Raw genomic sequence first — 27,010 nt, forward strand, 5'->3', positions numbered from 1 at the left:
GGGGTGGACCTCGGACCTTGCTGCCACCGGGCTGTGTGCCTGGGGCACACTGTGCTCCAGCTCCTTGTTTTACAATGCTCCAGGGACATCTACCCCTCAGTGCTCACCCTATAGTCCTCAGAGTGGCCCTGCTAGCTGTCAGCAACCGCAAAATGCTCTTCTCAAAATGCTCCTCGATTCAAACAAGAGACTTGCGTGCAGTGGGGGGTAGCGGGGGGGGGTGGATGTCTGAATCGTTTCAGGATCCTGCACAATGTGGGAGCAGTGGCTCTATGCTCAGCAAAGACGCATGTCTTGTCAGGATATGGCCTCTTGGCGGTCTTCTCCATTGCACAGGAGCTAATCCCCCGGCAGAAAGCACTGAATACTGACCAAACAGCTCGCGGAAAGCACGCGACACCCAGAGGCCTGCACACATGCTGCCCATCCTCACACCCCTCAGGCCTTCCGTCCCGGCTGACGGCTGTGGGTACCTGGGGCTGACAGTCCTCATCACTGTTGCTCTCCTCACTCTCCAGGCCCCTCCTGTCGTAGGACTCGTGTCCTGCTTGGCAGATGCAGGACCCATCTGACTTCTGGAAGACTCTGTTCAGGCCTCGACATGTGCAGTGGGAGGCACCTGGGGACACAGAAGTCCTGTCACCCGTCACAGGCCTGACAGTGAGCCAGAGACTGCAGCAGTCAACTCTCCATCCATGTCCATAGGGAGTTTGCGATCCAGACACCGACATTTAGCAAAGCGCTGGCCTTAGGGTCTTTGCATATGTGTGTGTGTGTGTGTGTGTGTGTGTGTATGGGGGGGGAGGGTGGTGAATGAGACTTTCTAAATCAGTGTTTTTTAATTCTGACTTTGTATTAGATTCATCAGGAAACCTCTAAAAAACATTAATGTCCAGGTCCCCTTTCAGACCAATTAAGCAAAAATTGAGGTGAGGCAGGGCTGCTAGCTTTTAAAAAGTCCCTTGAGTGTTTTAAGGTGTAGTCTGGGTTGAGAACTACTGATTTCGATGAAAACACTTGATGCCCTGTGGAAAGTGTGGTTCCTGTCCACAATGTATAAAGTCATGTGGGCCAGTCCTGGGGGACGGGCACAGGCCTCTCTCTGTAGAGAAGGGAGTTACTCAATACTGAAGTGACACAGAATATTCTCCTACCAGTCAGGTTCTAAGTGGTCAAGTGCCCACTAATATCTTAAATTAGAATGTTCTTTGGCGTGTCTGCGCCAAAGAATATTCTGCAAAGACCAAGGACTCTCAGGAAGCTTGAAGGAGAAATTGGATTGGAGGGGAAGAGCCAGGAGGACAGGGATTCTCAGCAGAGAAGGAGGTGATGGGTGGGGAAGTTCAAGTTCTGTCTGGGAGCAGAAGAGTCCAGGTGAATGTTCTGGAAGAGGCAGCTGGGGGAGAAGTGCAATTGGGACCTTGTAGTGGACTAGGATTCACTGCAATTCTGGCCTGTTTGCCCCTATTGAGATTGGTGTCTGCTCATGGAAAAAAAAAAAGAAAAACACATGTAAAGTGTAGCCCTTTAGTTCACTGCAGGTAAACACTCAGATCTGGTGCATTGTGACCAATAGACCCGAAGCAGAATTAGTTGAATGAATTGATTGAAAGTTGACAATTAAAAAGAGAGATAATTATTTTCACTATAGAGAAGGGAATTACTCAATACTGAAGTGACACAGAATGTTCTCCTACAAGTCAGGTTCTAGGTGGTCAAGTCCTCTCTACCGTGTTTCCCCCAAAATGAGATCGGGTCTTATATTAAGTTTTGCTCCAAAAGACAGATTAGGGCTTATGTTCAGGGGATGTCATCCTGAAAAATCATGCTAGGGCTTATTTTCCAGTTAGGTCTTATTTTCCGGGAAACATAGTAATACCCTAAATTCTAGAATGTTCTTTGGCGCGTCTGTACTAGCTCCCTGCCGAGACCGTGGGCATGACCCTGATCTAAGAGTCTTTCACATCTTCTCATTGTCCAGAGTACTGGGCTTCACATTTGGTTTGGTGGAGCCCTGTGGTTCCACAAATGTGCCTTGGGGACTTCATGGGCAAAGTAGTTACTAAGTGGGAGTAGTTATGAGACTTCCCCCTCAGTTTAACCTGAGCCATGTTGCTTTTACATGTTTTATATTAATTCCCTAAGGAAGACTTCTTTTGAATAAGTTTTCTGTTGCTCAAAAATACTTTGAACAAAAGTTTGAACTCTTGGCCCAGCATTGATGACTGTAGAATTAATTGGGGCCGGCCCAGTGGCTAAAGTGTTTGGAGCACCATGCTCCTAACACCAAGGTCACTGGTTCAATTCCCACATGGGCCAGTGAGCTGCACCCTCTACAGCTAAGATTGTGAACAACAGCTCTCCCTGGAGCTGGGCTGCCGTAAGCAGCTGGAGGTTGGTGTGAGCTTCCGCAGGCTGCGGTGAGCTGGCATGAGCTGCCGCGGGCTACTGTGTGCCGCCATGAGTGGCCAGCAGCTGGAGAGAGCTGCCGAGAGCTGCTGTGAGTGGCCGACTGACTGCCTCAGCCTGGGGGGAACGCAAGGCTCATAATACCAGCATGGGCCAGGGAGGTGTGTCCTATACAACTAGACTGAGAAACAACAGCTTGAACTGGAGTGGTGGGAAGGAGGCAGGAGAAAGCGGGGGAGGTGGAAGAAAGGGGGAGAGAAAAACAAAAAACAAAAAGAAAAAAAATTAACCACTGACCTATATAATGAGCATCATTTTGAATACCTGCCCCCCATCATCTCAACCCAACAAGATTTTATTCATCTTCATTCCTGTTGAAATACAACCTTTTCCATAAGTCTCTCTGGCCCTGCCAGTGCAGAAGCAGTTTCTTCCTATTTTGAACCATCAGACTTTTTGGGTTCCTTTCTTGTAGCATTTGACACTTCTGCCAGTTTATTATGTATTTTCTCTTTCTTCCTATTATACCTATTACAGTATTTTCCACTGTGCCTTTGTGGCATGAAGAACAATAATTGGAGGTTAGTGTTCATGAGATAACCTTTAAAATAAATTTATTAAAAAACTTCTCCACCTCATCCCACAAAGAAAAGAGGCAGTTTACAAATGTGCATATACTTACAAGAACTTTTTCTACCTTTAGCAATGTCATAGTAGCTTTTTTTCAGGCCAATTTTCCTATGACTGATAACTAGAAAAGCCAGGGAAAAAAAACAGAAAACATCTATTTAAAGGAATGAAGAACTTAACTGAGGAGTTAAGGGGGAAAAAATTCTGGAGAGAAAGGAAATCCAGAGGGATGAGAACCACATCTGGCATCACATTCCCTCAAAGCATTTGCCACTTCAACAGGTACAGTTGAGAGGTTGAAAAGATAAGTGCAGCTTCAGAATGTCTCCTAGGCCATGGGAACAAAAATGGGGCCTACCAAGAATGAAGGTCTCTGGGAAACATCACAGGTTGTCAGTTTGGACCAGTGAGGGGCTATCCACTAATAAGGACTGATTGCAAGGAGACTAACTCTGTGAAAATTGGATTTTCTGAATCCCTGATAAGTTGAGCTAATTCGTTCTCACTATAACTGTCTTCCAAAGTGAAAGTAATTCCTCTACGGAGGAAGGTGACAGCATCCAGAATTTCAAATATTCGCTATAATTTTCTCTGACCATGTCTAGCATTCAAATAAACAAACAAAAACAGGCATGCAACACACACACACACACACACACACACACACACACACACACACACGAGTTGTTAATAAATCAAGAGAAAAAAACCAGACAATAAATAAATCAAGAGAAAAAAAACAACAGAGGCTTTCAAGATATCCAAATATTAGAATTATAAGATATGACATGCACTTTAAACTGTGATTAGTATGTTGGATAAATCAAATGACAAAACGAAAAATTTCAACAGAGAACAGGGAGCTACAGAGGACTAATAGAAATTCTAAAACTGAAAGATTCAACAGCAAAAAGTAAAATCAGTGGATGTATTTAGTAACAGATTATATGGAGCTGAAGAGAAATTTAATAAAGTGGAATGAAGGTCTCAAAAAAGTATCCAGATTGATTCTCAGAAAGAGAAAATAAAAGATGAAAAATGCAGCAAATAATGTGCTGGGGACATGTGCATTGTTAAAAAAAAGATAACGTGTAACTGGAGACTCAAAAGGAAAGGAGAAAGTAGGGCATAATAAATATTTTAAAATATAATGGCTGAGAATTTTACAAAATTGATGAAAGATATCAAACCACAGATTCAAGAAGTGCTAAAGAAACTCTAGTAGGATAAATACAATGAAAAACTATAGGAAGGAAACTTTAATTATGTTCCTAGAAATCAGAGACGAAGAGAAAATCTTTAAAAGCACCAGAATAAAAGGACATTTACCTCCAAAGAGCCAATATAAGACTTATACAAGAAGACTTTCTGGGGTGGTCGGATGGCTCAGTTGGTTAGAGTGCGAGCTCTGAACAATAGGGTTGCCGGTTCGATTACTACATGGGCCTGTGAGCTGCGCCCTCCACAACTAGGCTGAAGACAATGAGCTGCCGCTGAGCTTCTGGAGGGGCAGCTGGATGGCTCAGTTGGTTAGAGCGTGAGCTCTCAACAACATGGTTGCCAGTTAAATTCCCATATGGGAATGGTGGAACTAAAGGTTGAAAATAGCAACTGGACTTGGAGCTGAGCAGTGCCCTCCACAACTAGATTGAAGGACTACAACTTGGAGCTGATGGGCCCTGGAGAAACACACTGTTCCCCAATATCCTCCCCCCCATAGAAGTTAAAAAAATAAAAAAAGACTTCCTAAGAAAAATAATGGAAGCTGGAGGCAATGGAAATATGTCTTTGCAATGCTGAAAGAAAAATACTGTCAAGCTACAATCAATCCCCTGCTTAGCCCAAATATACTTCAAGAATAAAGCTGAAAAGGCATTTTTAGACAAACAAAACACTAGAAAATGAACTCATAGCTTTTACAATAATATCAAATACCTAGTAATAAAGCTAATGAGATATATACAAGGGCTTTACCCAAAAAACATGATAAAACAAAAATCATTACTTAGAAAAATAAAGACCTAAATAAGAGGAAAATTAAGCCATATTCAAGGATTAGAAGACTTGATGTGATAAAGATGTAATTTCTCTCCCAAAGGATCTGTTTCTATGCAATCCAATAGAAATCCCAGCAAATGTCCTTGTGGATATAATCCGATTATACAGAAATTCCAGGGCCACAAGTAGCTAAGACAATCCTTGAAAGAAGAACAAAGTTGGAAGACATAGACTACTATATTAAGGTTTATTATAAAGCTACAGTGATTAGGACAGGGTGACAAAATAAAACACGCATGGAGCAGAAGAAATTCCCAAACAGACTCACGTGTATATGGGATTCTCGATCAATGACAACCACAAGTGATCTTTCAATAAAGGTGCCAGGCCAGTTGGATATCTAGTGAGCCTTAACTGATACCCTATACAAAAACTTTTAGGTAATAAAAAGGGAGAATGTATTAACTGGAGTGGGACTTCTTCTTGTAGAAGTTGAGAAGCCTAATCAGAACGCAAGCCAGAAGAGATATTGGCTTATTCTAATATTCAACATGGAGATGGTCAAAGCCCCTGCCATGGGCTGACTGTCTGTGGAGACAGGGCCTTTGCAGAGGTGGTTAAGTTAAAGTAAGGCCGTTTTGGAGGGCCGTGATCCAAGGTGACTGGTGTCCTTACAAGAAGAGGAAATTTGGACACACAGACACCAGATATCTGCGAGCACATAGAAAGGCCACGTGAGGACACAGGGAGAAGGCTGTAAGCCAAGGAGAGAGGCCTCAGGAGAAACCAACCTGCCAACACCTTAATTTTGGACTTCCAGCCCCCAGAACTGTGAGAAAGTAAATTTCTGTTATTTAAGCTGCCCAGTCTGTGGTATTTATTCTATTATGGCAGCCCACGCCAACTATGGTTCTATGTCACAGAGAATGGCCGCAATAATTTTAGCCTAAACAACTTAATTAGTGGCACCTAAAGGTCATCTCACCACAAAAATTACAGTTCCATGCCCATAGAAGGTGTAACTGTAATTCCCTGATGATCATTCAAGAGAAACCAGTTAAAAATGTACTCCTCAGTGACTAAAGCAATGGGCTGTGCTAGGCTGTTCCATACTAGCCAGTGGGACATAATTTAGACCACAACCCCCAGGGCCTGCTTCCCTCAGTCCCTTACCTCCAGGTAATGGGGTTGCAGGATTCAGGGGTTGGCCACCTCAGGGACAGAATGCCTTAACCAGAAGACAAGAAATGATGGTAGACTCCCTGACAGTCTAATGTCATAACAAGGAAGATGGCATGATGGTTAAGAGCAGGAATTTGAGAGTCAGCTGCACTGGGTTCAAATCCTGGTTCTGCCACTAACGGTCTGGGCGTGGGCAAGTTTCTCACACTCTCTGCATGTCAGTGTGTGTATCTGTGAAAAGGGATGATAGCAGCTGTGCCTATGTCAGAGTTGGTATGGGGATCACATGGGTAGATGTCTGGCCAGCACTTAGAACAGCACATGGCACATGGTCAGTGCTCTGTCAGTGGAGATCTGGGTCAGCCCTCATTGGGGGAGGCGCTGGAGGGAGCCCCACAGAGGCTGACTGTGTGTGATGCGGATGACTGAGGAAGTATCTGGCTGCCTCTCCCACCCACACAGCGGGCCCCGTGCAGATGCTCACACAGTGACAACGTGTGAGACCACCTCTTTGAAATGAGGCGAGGAAGCCAGCTAGGAGCCACTGGCTTCAGGTTTGCGGTGGATCCTACTGCCTGGTGCTAGGACCGGGACGGGCCGGGGTGGGGTGTGGCTGCTGCCTGTAACAGCAAACATCTTCCGGACAGTCTGAGAGCAGCCCCTTGGCAGCGTCCTCTACAGCACATCGCTCAGCTTCTGTGAGTTGTGTCCCACACTCGCTCGTTTGCTTGTTGAAGTCATCATGCAGACTCCGATTTTGTACACCCCTGACCCCCAGGGGACAGTGGAGCCATGGAGACACCCATTCCCTCACATGCAAATAGCTTCATGCAACAATGAGGTCTATACTGCTGACCCTCAAAGCTGCAGGCCCAGGAGACCGGGTGCTAGGCCTGTATCTGGAGACCAGGGCAGTTGGCCGGTGGGAGCAGGTGGGTGGAGGCACATGGGTGACTCACCGGGGGGAGAGAAAGCAGAGCTCCCACAGGGGAGGCAGCCAGTCTGGCCCGGCCTGGCACTGAAGGTATTGGCAGGGCAGGGCAGGCACTCTCCGGCTGCCCCCGCCTGGCTGCTGTTTCTGAAGGTTCCAGTGGGGCAGGGCCTGGGGCTGTGGGTCCCAGCAGGACAGTAGTGCCCCACGGGGCAGGGCTGGCTGTGGTACCACTCTGTCCCTGCAGGGAAACGGATGGGAATTCTGAGCCAGGGACTCTGGTGGAAGCGGGGACAGAAATGGCAGAGTCCAGGGTAAGACTGAGCTTGCTGGGGTGGGGGCGGGGGATGGGAAGGGAGAAGAAAAGCAATTACAGGGGGCAATCTAGATTATAGGGAGGACAGCAGACGCACTGTGCCCTACTGTATGTACCCCGCCCCTTCACCTGTCCCCTAGGTCCCCCGGACACCTCAGAGCATGCTTCCATCTCAGCAGACACAGGGCAGTGTAGCCACCACTGCTGACCATGGGGCAGTCCCCGTGTTCTTCGGTCTTTCTCTATCAGGTGACTGGTCTTGCCAGACCACAGGCCCGTTCCTCGGATAGGCCCCTCCGCAGTGGGTCCCTCCCCGCCGGCCACTATCGTGACTCGAAGCCTGGGCCCCCAAACCTACCTGGCTGGCAGCTGAATCCAGGGGGGCAGGGCTGGCAGGACAGGGCATCCGGGGCTGGGATGCGGTAGGTGCCCGCGTCACAGAGGCGGCAGCAGGTGTCCTGGAAGACTCTGAGTCCGCTCCTGTTTAGGGCCTCGGAGCCCCCAGGGCACGCACGTGGATGGGTGCTGCCTGGGGGGCAGTAGTAGGGGAACACGCAGCTGCACAGACACACAACCCCCAGGTCCCAGTTTCACACTGATGGGGTCTGCGTGTGCCCTTGCCCCTCATCTCATGAGCAGGAGCCCACCCCCACCCCGCCACATTCCTAGGCTTGGGCCTTAAGCTGTCAGTGGGGTTGAGGGTGAGGAGAACCTCCAGTTATCCCAGACGGGGGCCCTGGAGTTGCCTGCACCCTAAGTAGGTCAGCATGCCTTCCTGGAGGATGTCAAGCCATGCCCAGGTGGCCAGGCCATCCAGCAGTGTCCAGGCCTGTGCTCCCTGCACACCTCACCTGGACAAAGGGATGTGTGGACCAGATCTGATGGGGCTGGGGGCGGGGGACCCAGTCAGGAGTCCTGGACACAGGCTTGGGGTCGCCAGATGGACTCCAGGACGCCCAGTCATAGTGGAGTTGCAGATGAACAAGAGGAATTAACATAGAATAAACAATGCCTATAAACTCCCAAATATTGCTCAGGGCTGCGTGTATAGTAAAAATGTATTTGTTGTTTACCTGAAATTCACACTTAACTGGCCTTCCTGTATTTTTTATGTGCTGAGTGTGGCCGCCCCACACAGGATGGCCCTGCAGATTGCTGATGGACCTGTAAGTGCTACATGCATCCTCGCCCCCCTTCCCTGGACAGAGGCTCAAAGTGTCACCCAGTGCTGGTCTGTGGCCCTGAATCCTTTGGGACACTAAGGGGTTGGCTCCTGTCTAGAGAGACCGGAGGTAGGGATGCTGAGATATGGGGGTGCTCACATAGACGGGGGTACTCACAGCTGCCCTGGGCCAGTGTAGGTGGGGGAGCCAGCAGGACAGGCATAGCCCCCAGGGCAGAGTGGGGGGACCCCAGTCTGGGGCCCACAGTAGGAGCCAGCCCTGCATACAATCTCAGCCACAGCACCTGGGGGACAAGGGGCAGAGAAAGGCACCTTGGCCTTGGGGAGATCCAGGTGGCACAGATGCCACCAGAGACTAGGTGGGCTTGCGGTGGTCATGCCTGTGTGAAGTGCTCTGGGCTAAGCCTCAGGGGTGAGGGCACGGGGACAGGACAGGGGCAGGGCCTGGGAAGGGGGCAGGGCTGGCAGGCTCACCTGCAGGACACTCAGAGCCAGCTCTGCAGGGGATCGCAAACACCTTCTCAGGGCCCCTCAGCTCGGCCTCTGGGCAGTAGTAGCCAGGGGGACAGAGCTCACAGTCTTCCTGTGATGCTGCCCCTGGCTCTGTCCGAAAGGTGCCCGGTGGGCAGAGAAAGGCACCCTGACCCTCTGGACACCAGTGGCCTGGAGGACACAGGTAGCCTTCGAAGGAAGAGAGACCTGAGGCAAAAGCAGCAGGCAGAGAAGGGATGCCACACGGCCTCTCCTGCCCAAAGCCCTCAGCCTCCAGCCTGGAGACAGCATCTCACCTGGGGATGGGCAGTGGTACCCGGCCGGGCAGGGGCGGCACTCTGCTCGTCTCTGGCCTCCTTCTGCTGTCAGGTAGGTGTGCTCCGGGCAGGCCTGGGGGCCTCCTGGGTGGGTCTCCCTCCCTCCAGGGCAGTAATGCCCGGCAGGACAGGGGCGGGTGGCTGGGTCCCCTGCAGAGCAAGGGCTGTGCTCCTTTTCTATCCTGCCCCACCTCCCAAAAGGCCTCCCTGTGTCCTTCTCAGGACCAGTGCACTGTAGGCTGCAGTACAGGTGCCTCACCAGCTTTGCACCAGCGCCCAGGGGGGCAAGGCTCACAGTCTTCTTGTTGTTTGGCCCTGGGGGTGGCTGCCACGGTGTGCGGTGGGCACAGGGTAGGCTGTCCACTGCCCTCTGGGCAGTAAAAACCTGAAACACATGGGGTCACATCGGACCCTGTGGAAGGCAGGGAGGCACGTGTCCAGGGTGTCTGGACACCAGTCCTGGCACTACCTGCTTTTGCATTTGTCAAATCAGTCACCCTCTGAATTGCACTAGGCGCACATCCCCTGCATATTATGTATGTATGATATATGCAACCACATACACATGCATATGCAAATTAGATGGGAAGCACTGGCGGTCAACTATTTTTAGAATCTGTTTTGCCTGGATGGGTCCTATGGTGACAGCTGGGCAGCCTTGCTCTTTGTCTCTTTCACACCCCAAGGTCAAGAAATGGCTGTTACCTGGTGGGCACGGCTTGGCGCACAGCTGTCCCTGGGGACACAGTGTCTGGGACTCCCTGGGACCTGGTGTCATCAGTCCAGAGGTCCCCGGTGGGCAGAAATAACCAGCAGGACATTTTCCCCACACCTGTCCGCCTCTAACAGCCAGGGACAGGGGACAAAAGAGAGAAGGCCAGTATGGAGGGCTGATCCGAACCAGGAAGCAGGCCTTGGTTTCAGACAGTCTTGCTGTGACCCACAATGTAGAACACCCAGGAGAACGTGGGAATATGCCCATGTACACGAGAGAATAAGATGAGACCGTTCGTCCAGTGGACAAATGGGACATGAGGCCCAAAGCCCCCACCTGTGTGCCCTTTAGGAAAAGGTGGGTTCCTGAACACCTTTGTCCTGAGATTGTGGAGCTCAGTGGATAAACAGCAGGACGCAGGGCTGCCAATGGTAGGACACGCCCCTCTGGGAGGAGCTCCTGGGCCCCGCCCTCACTGTGGGAATGAGGAGGGCGGGGACCAGGTTTCACCCTGCTTCCTGCACTGCCCCCTGCACGGGAGCATGCAAAGCCTGGGCTCTGAGGGCCACTAGTCTGACCTCCAGCTCTGCAGCAGGAGAAAGCAGGCTAGACCTAAGAGCGAATTTCCTCAGAGAGGGATACGAACCTCCAGAAGAGTCTGAGGGACCCTCTGCTATCGCCTTTAAGTAGAAAAAAACCTGCTTTGAAGCAGGTGCACCTCTGCAGGAAATGTGGACCAACTCTTCTCTTGCTGAGCCTATTCCCAGTCTCCGGAAATTACAGGTGTATCTTCAGCACACGTTGGCAGCTTTCCCTGAACCAGAGACCCCAGTATGCTTTCCTTTTGTCTGGCGACTCTGGGGAGTTGGGCCCTGGGCCTGCCCTTAAGCTCTGGGGAAAGGCAGAGGCTGGGCAGCCCCCACCCATCCTTCAGGCTGTGAATCCCAGATTCCCAACTACAGCATTCTCCCAGTGACTTCTGCTTCAGCGAGAATGTCCCCACTGCACAGAAGTTTCCTGAAGCACACACCTGATTCCACCAGGCACTCAGGTGGAATCTGGTTACCCTAAGGCTGGCTTCCTGGTCATACTGTTTAAAGGTACCATGCACTGTCTCTCCAGACCAACTGATGACAAAAGGTATTCATATTGTAGAACGTCCAGAAATAGAGGTGGAAGGAAGAATTGTCCATCTTTTCCCCCTGAGTGTATGTGCAAAACACTGGCATCACCTAGAGGCACAAAGAATTTTGCCTGTAAGGAACTTCCCAGGTTTTTAGGCTGAGATGAGCAGAGACCTTTAGATTCCATACCTGCGTTAACTGTCCTGGCTCTTTGCCTCACTGTTAGGCTCCCACTCCCTGTTCAGGCCTGTGTGGCCCATGGGGCTGTGGTCTTACAGGCGGCCCCTCACCCACAGAGCAGGGCCCAGGACAGGCCACAGCTGTTGGGCCTCTTCCCCGAGAGAGTGCACTCTGACGGCAGCGGCCAGAGGAGAGTGGGCTGTTACTGACCTGCAGTAGTGACCAGGGGGACAGACGGAGCAGTCGCCCTGTTCCCGGAGGCCTGCCGTGTCCTGGGGTGTAAAGGTTCCTGGGGGGCATGGTGGAGGGGACCACGTGCCTAGAGAGGAGCAGCTGGTGAAGATGGGCAGCCGAGGGCTGGGGTCCCATCAGTACCCATGGACCTGCCTGGACAAACTAATCCACGAAGGACAGTCTAGTCCGGGCCGCCCACCCTCGTGGTGTGAGACTTTCGTGCTGCTTTCCCAGGGCCGATGGAGTGATGAAAAGGTGGCAATTCAGTCTCTCCCCTTAGGATTATTGTTCTTTTATGAAAAAGTAACTCCTGAGTGGAGGGTGTTCAGATAGCAGCAAAGCTGTCTGGGGGAGAGGGGCCATTTGTGTGGCCACAGGGCTCTTTGGGCTGAGATGGAGACATGTTGAGTCAACACTGAGCACATCTCACTTGGAATCCGCCCTGCTGCTCCGCCTGGTTGGGTGGGATGTACCTGTGTCAGTTTCCTTCTCCTCCAACAAGCCCAACTCCCACCCCATCCCATCCCAGTCCTCGACCTCCTGGGGCCTGGACGTGTGCTGGTGCGTGTGGGCTATGCTGGTAGGTACCAGTGTGCACGCACTGAATGGGAAATAAGGGAAGAAATTCCCTGACAGAGAAGGTTAAAAGTGAGTAGCTGGAGCTACTGGGAAAAAAATAAAATCTGACCAGGAGTAAGGGGCTAAAAGGTACAAATCAGCAAATTAGCATTAGTGAGGGGAGGTTGAGAGTGAGAGTCAGCACCTCAGCAAGGAGGTGCCTGGGAACCCCGGAGAGCAGCGCTCCCCAGAGAGGGCCCTGTGACCTGCACAAGTAACCACGGGGCAACAGGCCAGGCTCTTTGAACGTGTGATGTCCCAAATATAGTGGGGTAAGGGGCACTCATTTAAAAGGGACACATATACCTTTCATACCATAGTCACGGGAAGAACAAATGTGTGTGTTGCCTGTGAATCAAACACTTGCAAAGGTAATGTACCCACAACTAAATTTATCAGGGAGATCTTCTCCAGATTTACCTAAAACGTGACAAACATTATGAACGTTTGTGGACACCTTTTTGTCTGCTGGGCTGCCCTGGGGACCGCATATGTGCATGTGTGTAATTTCTGTGTGTGTGTGTTTGTGTGTTCCTGTATATGCTGCGTGCATGTTTGTGCATCTGTAGGTATGTGCATGTGTGGTACGTGTGTAAGTGTGAGTATATGTGTGAATGCGGTACATGTGTGAATGTGGATATGTATGTGAATGTATGTGTGAGTGTAAATACATGTGTATGAGTATGTGTGAGGAGAGTACATGTGCAAATGTGGGTAGGTGTGTGAGTGTGGGTATGTGTGTGTGAATACATGAGTGCGAGCATGTGAGTGTGAGTACATGTGTGAGAGTGGGTACATGTGTGAGTGTGGGTACATGTGTGAGTGTGGGTGCATGTGAGTGTGGGTACGTGTGTGAGTGTGGTACGTGTGTGAGTGTGGGTACGTGTGAGTGTGGGTGTGGGTGTGAGTGTGGGTGCGTGTGAGTGTGGGTGCATGTGTGAGTGGGGGTACGTGTGAGTGTGGGTGTGTGTGTGAGTGTGGGTACGTGTGTGAGTGTGGGTGTGGGTGTGAGAGTGGGTACGTGTGCGAGTGTGGGTACGTGTGTGAGTGTGGGTGTGTGTGTGAGTGTGGGTATGTGTGTGAGTGTGGTATGTGTGTGAGTGTGGGTGCGTGTGTGAGTGTGGGTGAATGTGTGAGTGTGGGTACGTGTGTGAGTGTGGTACATGTGTGAGTGTGGGTACGTGTGAGTGTGGGTGTGGGTGTGAGTGTGGGTGCGTGTGAGTGTGGGTGCGTGTGAGTGTGGGTGCATGTGTGAGTGTGGGTACGTGTGAGTGTGGGTACGTGTGAGTGTGGGTGTGTGTGTGAGTGTGGGTACGTGTGTGAGTGTGGGTGTGGGTGTGAGAGTGGGTACGTGTGCGAGTGTGGGTACGTGTGTGAGTGTGGGTGTGTGTGTGAGTGTGGTATGTGTGTGAGTGTGGGTGCGTGTGTGAGTGTGGGTGCGTGTGTGAGTGTGGGTACGTGTGTGAGTGTGGTACGTGTGTGAATGTGGGGGTGTGTGTGTGTGGGTACGTGTGAGTGTGGGTGCATGTGTGAGTGTGGGTACGTGTGTGAGTGTGGCCTCATGCACAGAGTGTTCAGAGTGTCTGGACTCAAACTCATGGACAATAAACTCGTGTCACTGTGACAAACCACCAGCTTCCAAGACCAGCACCTGACACTACTGCAGAGCCCTGCTCCATTCAGTGTTCAGGGAGTCACTCCCAAATAGTCAACCCAGAGTGGCACAGGTGACAACACCTGTGTGCCATCCCCTCTGGTGCAGGTGCTCACCCTGGGCCCCCAGGATGAGTGTGGGGAAGAGCAGGGTACTGAGCTTGTTCCAGAGAAGGCGACGGGAAGAAAAGTGACAGGGTGGGGTGGCTGAACCAGGTGTGTGGGGCGAGGGGAGCAGGAAGGCTGTGGGCGTGCCCTTGGATGCTGGTGTTCCCAGTACAAGCACCGTGCCCACGTGCAGTAGGCACTCCATGGAGTTTGAATGAAAGGAAGACAGGGTGTTGGGGAGAAAGCAGAGGGCCCGGAGGCATGGGGAGTCAAGGGTTGCTGGACATACCCGCCGGGCAGTAAGTGTGTGGTGGGCAGAGCCTGGGCACTATGGTGCCGGGATGCGGGCAGTGAAAGCCAGGTGGACATCGGAGACAGGTGTCTGAGCCCAGTGAGGGCTGGTACCCCCCTCGGTGGCATACGGCAGGCCAAGCAGCTCCTGGCTGGCAGAAGTGACCCTGGGCATTAGAGACAAAGTGGCACCTCTGAGAGCCAGGCTGAGCATGGTTGGGATGCCCAGAGGCTCAGGAGGGGTGCTGCATTGTGCTTCCTTTGTGCTGGTGATGACAAGTGCAGGGCGCCGGGAGGCTCGGTGGGGCAGGTGGGGAAGGAATTGGGGCCTGGAGCTGGGGGCGCTGAGGTCACTCCTGAGGGGCATGTGGCTCATAGTTGGAGGGCTTGGGGACTGGGCTCCCTCCCGCAGCTCCTGGGGAGGTACCTGAGGGCAGGGGAGAGCCATGGGGCTGGAGGCCACAATGTCCAAGGGGCATTCGGACCCTGCCACACAGGAGCCAGTGGGATAGCTGAGGCCCAGGCTAGGGCAGAAGGAGCCAGCTGGGCAGGGCTCACAGCTCCCCTTGGAGATGCCACCTGGAGAGGGAGGCAGAAGGACATGGGCTCTGCATCCCCACACCGGACTGTCAGCCCCGAGGATGGGGACCTTTGCACCTTCTGGCTCACTGCCATACTCTGTGCCAGAATGGAGCCTGGCCACTGGCCAGGGCCTCCCTCAGGCCTCTGTGCCTCGGGTGGCCAGCAGCATGGCAGGTATTTTTGGGCAGAGCCCCGCATTGGGCAGCCTGCAGCCAGACTGTGTCCACCCCAGTGGGAGCCCTAGAGAGCCTACTAACAGAGGGTCTTGCTGTGCTGTTTGTGTCTGTTCCAGGGGTTGGGGTCAGATTTTGATAAAGGAGGGGCCGCTGGGTGGGAGTGGGGGTGGCACAGGGCAGATGCTCACCTGGGCTGCTCCTCATCGTCCCCGCGGGACAGGGCACAGGGTGCAGAGTCCCCTGTGGGCAGTAGTGGCCAAGGGGGCAGGGTCCGTTGAGGGGGAAGGCAGAGTTTCTCCAGGGAGTGGCGCTGGCCGCACCCCCTCCACAGTAGTAACCGGCCAAGCAGGGTCCTTGGATGTGGGAAGATGTAGAATTTTAGGGCAGCTGCCTGCACAGTGGGAGCCCCTATCTCGCCCCCTTGTGCTTCCTGCCTGCTGCCCCTAATCCTAGAGGCATGGAAATTAAAGTAGGAAGGAAACGTTGGAGCATCCGTGGTACCCTTGGCCTGAGCATGGAATGCGGGGCGAGAGCCAAACCCAGAGAGCAGCTGGGGGCACTTCCTGGGCACTGAGTGCTGTTCTCAGCCCCGGATTTGTGAGAACAACACTCCCCAGAGCAACTATGGGGATGGGTACTGTTATCATCCCCTGTTATGGGGGAGGCTGAAGCCCCAGGGGACCAGTGACATGTCCGGGTCACACCTGCTCTGAACACAGAATCCTGCCCTTGGCTGCGTGGGGAGGGGCTGGATTCCAGGGAAGGAGTGGCAGGAGGCCATACCAAGGTGGGCTGGCCAGACTGGGACTGTGCTGTGGCCTCTGAGGACAGCCCTGGGGGCCCATGCACCAGACAGGACACAGCCCTGCTGGGCGCTGGTACCTACCCTCGGGCTGCCCACTGCCCTCCCCAGGGCAGTACTTCCCTGCAGGGCAGGGCTGGCAGGCCCTGGGGGAGAGTGTGCCTTCCCGCGGGTTCAGGGTTCCCTCTGGGCAGGGAAGAGCAGAGGCTGTCCTCACTGGGCAGTAGTGACCTGCAGGGGGCGCCAGAGTGAGTGAGTGCTGAGCACTGCGCCTGGTGCTCCCTACACCCCACACGTGTGGTCGTTTAGGGCACAGCTCAGGGCAGCCCTTGAGGGGTGCAGAGGGCAGAGGCAGAGGGTGTGGAGGGGGTGGTGGGAGGAGGCAGTGGGGGGGCTCAGGGTCCAGGCCAGGGAAGCGGGGCTCTGGGGGAGGTCTGTCAGGACAAGTGAGTGCACGCACGTGTGTGCATGTGTGCACACAGGGGTGTGAGTTCTGAGGCTGTGGGGTCATTACTTAGTGAGAGGTAGGTGACAGCTGTGCTCTGGGTCTGTGAAACTGAATCTCTTGTCCTGAAGAATGTGGGGTCACGTGTACCCCAGCGCCCCCAGATTTCCTCTGGAGAAATGGCTGCCCTAGGAGCACCCCGACAGGCAGCCTGGCTCATACCAGAGGGAGTCACCCCTGGGATCGAGCTCTCACAGATCCTCTGGCCTCACTTTGCAGACAGACTGTGGCCTTAGGACCGGGGCAGGGACTGACGGGGGTTTCCTGCTTCTCAGGCCTGTGTGTCCCTTCCATAACACCTGGACACAGCTCCTGGACACCCATGGCCGGTCACAGATCATGTGAAGGAGCGTGCTGGCACTGTCCCCGGGGGGGTGGCTCCCTCAGCAGCCTTCCCCGTGTACTCCTTCTGTGGCATGATCAGCCCATTTCACAGGAGGGTCATCAGCCTTGTTGAGAGCACGGAGTTCCAGATGGAGCTGAGCCCTGATGTGAACCGTCCACTGTGATCATACTCAACATCCCTGTGCCCCGAAAGCCAGGGCAGAGGCCAGCCTGAGGGCATTCATTACCTTTGGGGCAGCTGATGGGCTCCACGCTGGCAGCCTTTGGGCAGTAGGTGCCTGCTGGGCAGGGCAGGCAGGTGTCAGCGCCAGAAAATGGGCTGAAGGTGCCAGGCTCACAGGGCAGCTCGCTGTGGGCCCCTGGGGGACAGTGGAAGCCAGGGGAACACCTGTATCCGTGGATTCCATTGGAGGGTGAGGGGACAGTGCTGCCTCCTAGGCAGATGTACCTGAGGAAACGGAGGGCTGTGGCTGAACCTCTCCATGACCCACGGTCCTGGCCATGCAGATAAAGGTGAGAGATGCAGTAGCCATGGAGCCGGGTCATCGGGATGATACCAGCCATCCCTACAGTGAAAGGCCCTCAACTCTCAATAAGCTTCTGGCCCCTGCGACAGGAACCAAGCTGTAGGGGCTCAAGAAGACAGTCAGGGAAGGGGCGGCATTTTCCAGAATGAGCACTTTCCCACATCTCTGTCCGCAGGGCCCCTGAGCACACAGGGCAAGTCTTCCTTCACACAGGACCCGGACAGTTTACTGGTGGCTGTGGCCCGTCTCCAGCCCTCTGGACAATAAGGGAAAATGCCCCTGGGAGGGGTCTGTGTGCCTGTTGGCAGGATGTTGGCCGCTGGGACACAGCCTCACTGGGAGGCTGCCCTGGGGCCGAGCGGGACCATGGGCTGATCGGCACACCCAGAGCTCCTTGGACCTGGAAGGTCCGTGCTGGGAGGGTCCATGAGGGTGTATCGAAGGGATGGCACATCGGGGGCCCCCAGACCTGGGGGAGACAGTCACTCTGGCCCGGGGTCCTCTGAGGGGCTGACAGACTAGTCTTAGGACTAGTCTGTGACTTAGGGGCTGGGGTGGGCCTGTGCTAGGGACCCTCCTTCCTCCTCAGGCCACCCCAGGGCCCCTCACCCTGCATCGCAGAGCCCAGCCTCCAGGGCGTGGGACAGCCCGGGGCTGTCACAGTAGTGCCCCGGGGGGCATGGCTTGCACTGGTCCTCGCTGGCCAGGCCGGGGGCAGAGGAGTAAAACCCAGGTCGGCATGGCACTGGGATGCCCGTTCCTCTGGGGCAGAAGAAGCCAGGAGGGCAGATGTCATTCTCAGGAAGTCCTGGGGCCTCTACCTGTGCAACCAGAGAGAGTAAGAAAGGGCCTCCAATCAGGGCTGTGGCCTCAGGGCTGACACCTGACAGGAAGACAGGGACTGCATCAAGGTAAATGAGGTGACATTGCAAATAACATCACAGGCAAAATCACCCTGTGAGCCTGTGCTTCTAACTGCACCGCTAAGGCCTGGGAGGTATCTCTTCCTGAATAATGGCGCCGATGCAGGGCTCCCCCCACACCCCCACTGGCCTAAGCTCTTCTCTGTGCTGCGGATATGGAATTGGTGACTTCCAGAAGGGGCAGTCTGTGTTCTAAAAGGGAAGCTGGGGACCAGAGGGGCCAGGGGCATGTGTCCAAGGTCACACAGCAACTCAGTAAGAAAATGAGTCAGAGCCAGTCAGCTAACACAGCAAGGCCCATCTGCCCCGATGTCTGTCCAGCACTGGTCCGTGTGTCCACCCACGCAGCCGACTCCCCACCACCCTGCTCTACAGTATAACAAGGTCACTTTCTCACCACGTGGCCTTGAGAAAGTCCATTAGCCCACGTGCCCCTCAGTGTCTTCATGTTTATAATGGGGGGACCTGGGGGCCTCCCAGGGGGGCCTCTGTGAAGGTGCTGAGTCAGCATGTGTACAGCACAGTCCAAGTAAAGGCTCTTGGGTGTGTGTTACCTGCTGTCACTGCCACATGTCATCAAACCCAAGATGTCATCTACTGAAAGGTGAATGATTTCAGAGAAAAAAAAAAAAGCACTGCCATTATGATTGCCAGATGCCATGGGTTATAAGATGCTGTTGATTTTAGAGAGGGTAAATATGAAAAAGTGTGCATCCTAGAATCACTAAAATTAGCTACCACTGGGTCCTACCCCTAGTTTACCCCTGGGTTTGCTCAGTGGCCTGCAGACCTCACTGCTCAGGCCTCCCTGCTGGGCCAGCAGATATGGCTCAGGCCATCGTGTGTGTAGCATGTACCTTGTACCTGGGGGAGACTGACTTGGGCCACAGCCAAGGTGCCAGGCCCTGGGGACACCGAGGTGGGAATGTCCTGCCCTTTGGGTACTTTAGCTCTGCTGGGAGAACCCACCAGCCCAGCAGGACCCCAGCCACATTGGTGGTCCCATCACACGTGGATATTGTAGGATGGGCTCAAACACCCATTTGGGGTGCCGTGCCCAGCCTCACCTACCTTGTGTTTGATGGGGGTGGGGGACACCGCTCCCGCTGTGCAGTAGTGTGCGGAGTGGCAGAGCCCTGACGGCTGGGACAGCCCTTCCGATGAACAGAACATCCCTAAATGGGCAGATTCAAGGGGCAGGTGACAGAGGGACCACTCCATCTCCCTCCTGCTGTAGCACCAGCCTGCCTCTCTTGGATGGTGTTCCCCGCCCCCTCCCTGGCTCTCAGACTATCACAGGGTGCTGGTGTAATGGCAGACTTGGGGAGTGAGAAAGATCTAGAGAGATGTGGGGCTGTCTTGACCAGGGCAGGGTTCTCTCTCCAGTAACACCTGGTCCCTGAAGGGAACACGGGATTGGCCTTGTCCTGGACCCTAGAGGCGCATGTGGGGGGGCTGGGCACAGGTATGAGGAGGCCCTGAGGACCCCAAGGGTGCTGGGGTCTGTGGGCCTGACAGGAGGTCGAGGGGGCCTGGGCCATGTTTGGACCTGACATTCCTTTCCCTGAGCGGGTGCTGCACTCATGAGGTGCTGCACTCGTGAGGTGCTGCTGTGACAGGCAGCACGTTCCCTCATGGACCTCATTCTCTCCTCAGCCTTTGGCTTAGGCTTCCCGAGGTCTCACAGCCCAGAGTGTACAAACCTGCCGGGCACAGCTCACAGTCCAGCTCAGCAGCAGCCCCTGGCCGGGGCCCGAAGGTCCCCCGAGGGCATGGGTGGGCAGTGGCTGAGTGGGAGCCGGGGGGACAGAAGTAGCCCTGGAGGCACAGGCTGGGGCCACCAGCTGTGGGGCCTAGGGGACAATGGCAGGGTCAGCTGAGCTGGCAGTGGCAGTGAACATCCAGGCTCTGAAACTGTCCTGGGTCAGCCATCGGTCAAGGTGCTTTACTCTAATTTCTGGGCATGTTGGCCAGGAGGGATCCCTCAATGTTTGACCATCTGTCAACATGACGGAAGGTGTGTGCTCAGGAAACCTCTGTGGGCCCGAGATCTCCAGCCTCGAGGGCCCAGGTTATTGAGCATAAAGCTCACTTCTCCACGACGTGGGTCTTGTGCATGCTGGTCACACAAATGCCATTGCCCCTGGGTTTGCTCAGTGGCCTGCAGACCTCACTGCTCAGGCCTCCCTGCTGGGCCAGCAGATATGGCTCAGGCCATCGTGTGTGTAGCATGTACCATGTACCTGGGGGAGACTGACTTGGGCCACAGCCAAGGTCCCAGGGCCCTCAATCTCAGCCTGTCCTGTCCTGCCCAGTCCTGGGCACTGGCATCCTGATGAGTCGCCCTGCAGGCCCCCCCTCCCCCCCCATGTCCTGCTATGCCTTTCCCTTGTAGCTGGCCCCTCCCTCAGCGCCCCCTCCCTCTGCTCCGCTGTCAGTTGTCAAGGGTTGCCTGTGGATCCCAGCACTGACAATGACAACCAGGCTTCTTACATAAGAATTCCAGAGACACATTCTGAAACCAAATCTAAATGGATGGGTACAGGGTACACTGGGGTCTCGTGTCATCCTGAGCCATCTCCCTGTGTCACCTCGGGTTGGTCCCTCTCCCCCCTCTGACAAGAAGGTATTGCTTCTTCAGGGGCTCGTGGAGAGTTAGGTGCCCCACTCCTGGCACCTGGTCCTGGGGTCCAGCCTCCCGTGGGGACCTTGTCTCAGCCCCAGGGAGCCCACCTGTGCCTGAGGCTTCACAGTAGAATCCAGGGGGGCAGGGCTCACAGGACCCCTTGGCCTCCTGGGGCTGGAATGTTCCGTTCTCACAGGCCCTTGGCTGGGGCGATCCCTCAGGACAGTAGAAGCCTTGGGGGCACCGGAAAGATGTGGGCGTGGCTGAGGTCTGGCCAGGGGGACAGTAGTAACCTGCTGAGCATAGCCCGTCTGGGAAGCGCTTCCCGGCCCCTGTGCAGAGGGGTGGACAGTGGGCCTGGCTTCAGGTGAGAAGGACAGGTGAAAGGGGACACACATGCGCCTCGTGCTGTGTCTAAGCTGGGCTCTACAGCCAGACTCTGCGTCCCCTCCCGGCTCTATGGCTCACAACTTATGCAGCTGTGCAGGAGCCTCTGTGAACTCAAAAAGGCCTGTCTGGTCACATGTCATGGGAACATGCAGAGCCAAAGTGAAGACAGTGCTGACTGGGGAACCCCGAAAGACAGGCTGTGCTGAGGGAGCTGAGGTGTGTGGGGCTGTGCCACCCTGGCCAGTGCCGCACGTCCCAGCCTGATTCTGGTGACACATCGTGCTCTTGTGGTGTCCCTGGGATCCTGGGGACCATTTGGGGGAATTACACCACCCTCTGCTTCCCAGCATCACACATGCGTCCACTTCCCGCCCAGCTGTATCTTGGTCTGGGTGATTTCTGTAGAAATGGACCAGACAACTACAATTGGCAAACGCCTGCCACACTTCCTCCTCCACTGGGTCACTGCCTTGTCCACCTCTCATCCCTCGGCTCTTTCCCAGTAGGGTCTCCCCGCAGTCCTGCTCTGCCACTCTAGATGGAGCCCCTGCTTCCTGAACAAAGGGGGCACCCTGTAGCAAACACTCCATGAAGCTGCACCCCCGCCCTAAGCCAGCAGAGCCCCCTCTCTGCCTGGCTGGGGCATTCGTGTTCTGTCTGTCCTTCCACTGCCTTTCCCACCGTGAACTTGCAGTTGTTGGGCCAGGTCACCTTTGCCTCCCTGTGCTATCCCCACGCCCAGGCCTGAAGCAGTTTCCCCTATATGGGGCAGGTTATGCATGATGCGAGTGGACCTGGATGTCTGCCCACAGGACAAATGAATCAGCTAAGGACCCTGCAAAGTCCCAGACAGAGGGGTCCTATTACCTGAATCTGAGCAGAATTGTCCTGCGGGACAGGGTCTGCAGTCCTCAGTGCTGCGTGCGCCAGCCCTCTCTCGGAAGGTGCCCCCGGGACACGGGTGCTGGGTGGCGGTCTGGGTACCCAAAGGGCAGTAGTAGCCAGCAGGACAGTCCACTGGCCAAATCGGCCGGGCTCCTGTCCCCTGTGTCCCGAAAGGGCAGAACCTGTGGACACAGTGCTGGGTGGTGAAGTATGAAGGAGTCACCGCCTTCTACATCCCCAGGCTTTCTAGGAAGTGAGGCTCCACCAGAAAGGAAGCTCAGGACATGGAGGATTTGGGCGGAAGCAAATCCCTCACAAGACCATCTGACATCAGAGGAAAGCGATGTCAAGACAGACAGCAGCCCCGTCACACGGAGAGTTGTGTGTGATACCTGCAGCCTCCCCAAGGCCCCTACCTTGGCATAACTGTGTTTGTTACACTGGGCTCTGCAGGGCAATTGGAGTCTGCAGTGCCCATGGTCACTGGTCCCTGCAACCTATCTGAGCCCCTCTGGCTTCAGGGGGTGGGGGGGGGGCAGGAAAAGTCGGATGTAACCGAGATAGAGGAGGTACCCCACCCCAGCGATAGCTCACTTTCCAGCTGGGCACATCTTGCACAGAGTCTGTCCAGGTTCATCCTGATACTGCCCCGGGGGGCAGAGAAGTGGCTCCAGGCTCCCTGGGGGGCAGGAGTGCCCAGTGGGGCAGAGATGGCCTGGAAGAGCCAAGGGACACAATGATTTCCTTTGGGACACTCCCCATCTTCTCCCAACCAGAGCCCAGGACCTCCACTTCCTACTCCCTCCACTGGGGTGGCCGAGCGGGTGGGGTGTGTGACTCAGGTGCCTGTGATGGGTGGCACGCCTGAGAACAGAGGCCCCAGAGGACAACTGTGCCAGCTCTGCTCAGGGGAGCTCGAATGCACCCCTGTCCTTGGGGTCTGACCCTCTGCCCCTTCTCCCCTGGGCCCTGGGCTTCACATGAGGGGTGAAGACCTGCCCCCTCACCTGCCCCCTCGTGTGGCCTGAGAGCACCTTTATTCCCTCCTCCAAAGTACTGGATTCTCCATCTCTCACTGATTTTTAAAATGCTTCTAGTTCCTTCCCTCCCTCTCACTCATCCCAAGCCTCCCCCATCTGCCTTTCTGAGCTCTGTGCTCCCAGGCAGCCTGCCTCGCTCGTGCACGGGGCTATGGTGCAGTCACAAGGACCCATCTCACTGCTGCGAGGTGACAGGAGCCTGAGTGTGGAAGTGCGGGGAGCATGGGCATGTCTCCTTCCCGGCCAGCCCACTGGAGGTCCCACAGCACCAGAGCGGGAAGAGGGTCTGCCCTTACCTGGACTGTGTCCTGAGACAGAGGCTCTGGGGCAGAACCAGCCTCCTTCACACGTAGCCTCCGGGGAGCTCAGGCCGGCGCGGGAACAGAACCAGCCAGCTGGGCAGGGCTGGCAGTCATCTGGTGATGTGGCCCCAGGGATGGGCAGGAGAGAGCCTGCAGGTCCACACACTGTGGCCACCGCCAGGAGGGCCCCAGATGGGGACCTGCGGTGGCCCGTCTCGGACGGCAGAGCCATGATCCTGCTCTGCCGCTCAGCCTCAGACACTAGTGACTGCAAGGCTCCCAGGCCACCTCGTCACCTGGTGTGCTGCAGCCTGGGCTCAGCTGACACAGCTGAGGTGCATCTCACTCCCCATCTCTGGGGCTGCCGTGCATCACTCACTTCCTGCTGTGCTTCCTGACATCAGCCTCTTGTGTTCAAGTCTCCCCCAGAAGGCTGGGTCCAGCTCTAAGTCACCCCATTTGCCATTCCACCCCCAAGCCCCACGCTACATGTGTACAGGACGGACGCTGATCCTTAAGTGCAATTTGGGGGTTTCTTCTGTGTCCTTCCCTAGGAGGCTCCCCAAGGCCGGGCCTCCATTCCTCTCCCCTCCCCAGAGCCCAGTGCAGACCCACACTGCTGGTGCTGCCCCATTGGTGACCCACCTGGGGGGCATGGAGTAGGCCTGGGGCTGCCCTGGGGACAGAAGTGGCCTGGAGGACACAGGTCTCCTGTGATCCCATCAGTGGGATTGGGGACAGAGGCTCCCCGAGTGCAGTGGAATCCTGCGCTGCAGGGCCCGGACACGGCCGCCAGCCCCGGCAGCAGACAGTAGGAGCCTGCAGGGAAGAGGGAAAGACAGGGTCCCCAGGAATTGGGGGGGAGGGAGCGAATCGGGACAGCCCCCCAACCAGCAAACGTGGGTGATATGCACTGTGGGCTGTGGCCCGCACCCCGTTCTAAGCCAGGCCTGAGTCCTGCCCTCACTAGCAGGGAAGATGCGGACCAATGTGTGTGGGGCAGGGTGCGTCCCTGCCTCCTTACCTGGCTCACAGGGGGTGCAGTCTGACTGCTGGACACTCCCTCTCTGTGGTCTGTAGGTGCCCCTAGGGCAGGGGAATTGAGAAGCAAAGGAGGTGGAGGCTGGGCAGTAGTGGCCGGCTGGACACTCGCTCCCCACCACAGAGGAGGTGTTTGCCAGGCAGAAGAAGCTGCAGGGAAGACAGGTGGGGTGGACGTGGCCACTGGACTCAGCCCCCCATCTGTGGACTCAGCAGTCACCCCCAGGATGGGGACACAGCTCTGCTGTGCTGGAGCACTAGTGGGGTGGGGCTTTGTGAGGAGAGGCTAAATGGCTTAAATTGCAGCAAAATAGACCCAGGTTTGAAATTGGGACTGACTCAGCGACACCCAACACAGAGATGGAGAGACACAAAGAACGAAGGCTGGGGGGCTGTGGGAGTTCTCCTGTGTCTTCTCCAACTCACAGGAAACTCGGGTTGAAAGGGGTCTTATTGAGAGTCTGGTGTACCACCTGCTGTGGCAGAAATGCAACATGTGCTCAGCAGGACGTGGCCCAGCATGCTCTCAGCACTCACCCCTCAGGACAGGGCACACAGTGGCCCTGGGCGGCCAGGCCGTTGTGGGTGCCTGCTGGGCAGGGCCTGGGTGTAACAGTGCCTGCGGGGCAAAAGTGCCCTGAAAGGGAAGCAGACCAGTTATGTCAAAGCCACAGCACGCCCCACTCCCTGGCACCCTGAGGGGCCCCAACCTAAACTCAGTCCCTGGAGGGCCCAGGGGACCGCTGGAGGCCTCTGGTCAGTGGCAGCCTCAGAACTTGCTCATTTCCACCTCCCCGGAACCCTGCTCAGGGCAGCCCCTCGGGGTACCTTCAGGGCACGGGCCACCAGTCAGGTCTCCCAGTGAGCCATTGGGGAGGAGGGCCCCACGGAGGCAGAAGAAGCCTGGGCTGCAGAGCCCAGAAGGGCTGGTGAGGCCAGGGGAGCCGCAGTAGTGGCCGGGCGGACACAGGGAGCAGTCAGCCTGCAGGAGATCCCCATTTAGGTGCCAGCCCCCACCTCCCACCAGGGTGGGGACACAGAGGCCACATCAGATGGACTGAAAGGGCCCCAGGTCAGAGAGAGTCTCATTCTAGCTCCCCTCCTTCCATCTACAGCTCCCTGACAGGCCTCGCTGCCCCTGCTTGCTCCTTCTCCAGGGAGGGACATGCCCTACCACCGTGCCCTGCACAGCCAGAGGGTGGGGGTCGCCCGGATTTGACCCTCCAAGCATTCCATCATTGCTGTTCTGCTGCTTTCTTTTTTCTCTGTTTCCATCTCCCCTTGCAGTGTGACTGCTACCACCAGGGGAAGCCTGTTCCCCTGACCCCCTTCCAGGCAAGGGTGCAGAGGCTGGGCTTCCTGGGGCCCTCGACAAGCCTCTGGTTGGTGCAGTGCAGGCCATCGCTGGAGGGGCTTGTGAACTCAACCAGACACTGATGCTGCTTTTGGAACCTGGCAATTTCCATAGGATTTTCTGCATCCTATGGTGGCCCTTTATAAATTATAGATGAATATGTATTATATTATAACGTCTCGTCACTCAGGCAGCGGCACAAGGCGCTGCGTAGCTGGGCTCCTGGCTCCCTCTGCCCCACCCTCACCCAGCTCATTCTCTGCACCCCCCTCCCCAAAACCCCCAATGGGCACCCTCTGCAAGGGGGGTTTCTGCTCCCTCCAAGTTTCCAAAATCAGCTTGTACTAGTCATGCATGCGTCCGACAAACGTGTACTGGGAACCTTGCTACGTGCCAGGAGCAGAAAGACAAACTCCCCAGCTTTCTCTGTTAGTGGGGAAGACAGAATATAAGGCCAAGAAGGAAAGCAGTGTGTCAGGCTGTGACATGCGCTAAGGAGGGCCAGGGATGGCCTCCCTTAGAAAGTGACTTTTGAGTCAAGACTGGAAGGAAGGAGGCAGTTGGCCAGGTGGCCCTGTTCTCTAATCCCTGCTACAACTTTGACCTTGGGGGGTTAGATCTAAACAGGGCCCTCCCCACCCCCAGCCTCCTCCCCCGGCTGGGGTCTCCCTACCTCTGAGCTGAGCTTTAGGCGGGCGCTGAAGGTGCCAGGCGGGCAGGGCTGGGGCATGGCTGAGCCCCTGGGGCAGTAGTGTCCCTGAGGACATGGGCCAGCCGCCTCTGGAACCAAGAGACACATCAGCCCAGACATTGGGAAGCACAGGGTGATGAGGGGGTGCTCAAGCAGTCCCTGTGTCCCTGGTACAGGTTCTGGGCCCAGAGGCCCTGGGCAGCTGGCTCCAGAGGCACACCTGTGAGGGGTCCCTCCTACAGGCCACACCCTCTGCACGTGCCCTCCACCACAGCCAATGCCACTGTCACCGATGGGAAGAAGTCAGAGGAAGCTTCTCCTGACATGGGCGGTGGCATCTGGAAGGGGCAGCTGAGGAAGGAGGGGTTCCCTTGGAAGGCTCAAACCCTGGGGTGTAGGGGCAGGATCTCGGCTGGGTGACACCCCCCTCCACCCCCCAG

The 27,010-nt window shown here is 55.5% G+C and overlaps 2 protein-coding genes across 2 annotated transcripts in view; both read right to left on the reverse strand.

Moving 5' to 3' along the window:
* The window catches only part of LOC109457001 (uncharacterized), a 32,802-nt gene extending 22,311 nt beyond the window's left edge, over positions 1–10,491 (reverse strand). Inside the window, exons 1-8 of the mRNA XM_019749580.3 lie at positions 10,164–10,491; positions 9,718–9,843; positions 9,438–9,608; positions 9,124–9,348; positions 8,807–8,933; positions 7,825–8,024; positions 7,179–7,391; positions 474–619 (exon numbers count right to left, since the gene is read on the reverse strand). Of these exons, the coding sequence (XP_019605139.3) occupies positions 474–619; positions 7,179–7,391; positions 7,825–8,024; positions 8,807–8,933; positions 9,124–9,348; positions 9,438–9,608; positions 9,718–9,843; positions 10,164–10,491 (1,536 nt within the window). The remainder of the gene's footprint in view (positions 1–473; positions 620–7,178; positions 7,392–7,824; positions 8,025–8,806; positions 8,934–9,123; positions 9,349–9,437; positions 9,609–9,717; positions 9,844–10,163) is intronic.
* Positions 10,492–11,565: 1,074 nt separating this feature from the next.
* LOC148755069 (uncharacterized) lies at positions 11,566–25,054 on the reverse strand. Its single transcript, XM_088793429.1, has 14 exons — positions 24,509–25,054; positions 23,479–24,303; positions 22,737–22,857; positions 22,125–22,324; positions 20,975–21,199; positions 19,945–20,094; positions 19,309–19,416; positions 17,928–18,135; positions 17,019–17,239; positions 16,026–16,172; positions 15,328–15,492; positions 14,809–14,960; positions 14,380–14,548; positions 11,566–11,796 (listed from the first exon to the last, which is right to left on the reverse strand). The coding sequence occupies exons 2-14, from the start codon at positions 23,714–23,716 to the stop codon at positions 11,570–11,572; spliced, it is 2,331 nt and encodes a 776-aa protein (XP_088649555.1). The 5' UTR covers positions 23,717–24,303; positions 24,509–25,054; the 3' UTR covers positions 11,566–11,569.
* Positions 25,055–27,010: the final 1,956 nt, after the last annotated feature.

Source organism: Rhinolophus sinicus, chromosome 16 (assembly GCF_057876585.1).
Source record: "Rhinolophus sinicus isolate RSI-liver-muscle chromosome 16, RSI-T2T, whole genome shotgun sequence".
Taxonomy (NCBI): domain Eukaryota; kingdom Metazoa; phylum Chordata; class Mammalia; order Chiroptera; family Rhinolophidae; genus Rhinolophus; species Rhinolophus sinicus.

Excerpts from the sequence above, each read along its gene's own strand:
- LOC148755069 (XM_088793429.1), bottom strand. The coding sequence starts at position 23,716 with ATGGCTCTGCCGTCCGAGACGGGCCACCGCAGGTCCCCATCTGGGGCC. Across the intron at positions 22,858-23,478 it reads TGTCTCAGGACACAGTCCAG|GCCATCTCTGCCCCACTGGG; the intron begins GTAAGGGCAGAC and ends TGGCTCTTCCAG. Across the intron at positions 16,173-17,018 it reads GCCCATCAGCTGCCCCAAAG|GTCACTACTGCCCAGTGAGG; the intron begins GTAATGAATGCC and ends CGCCCCCTGCAG.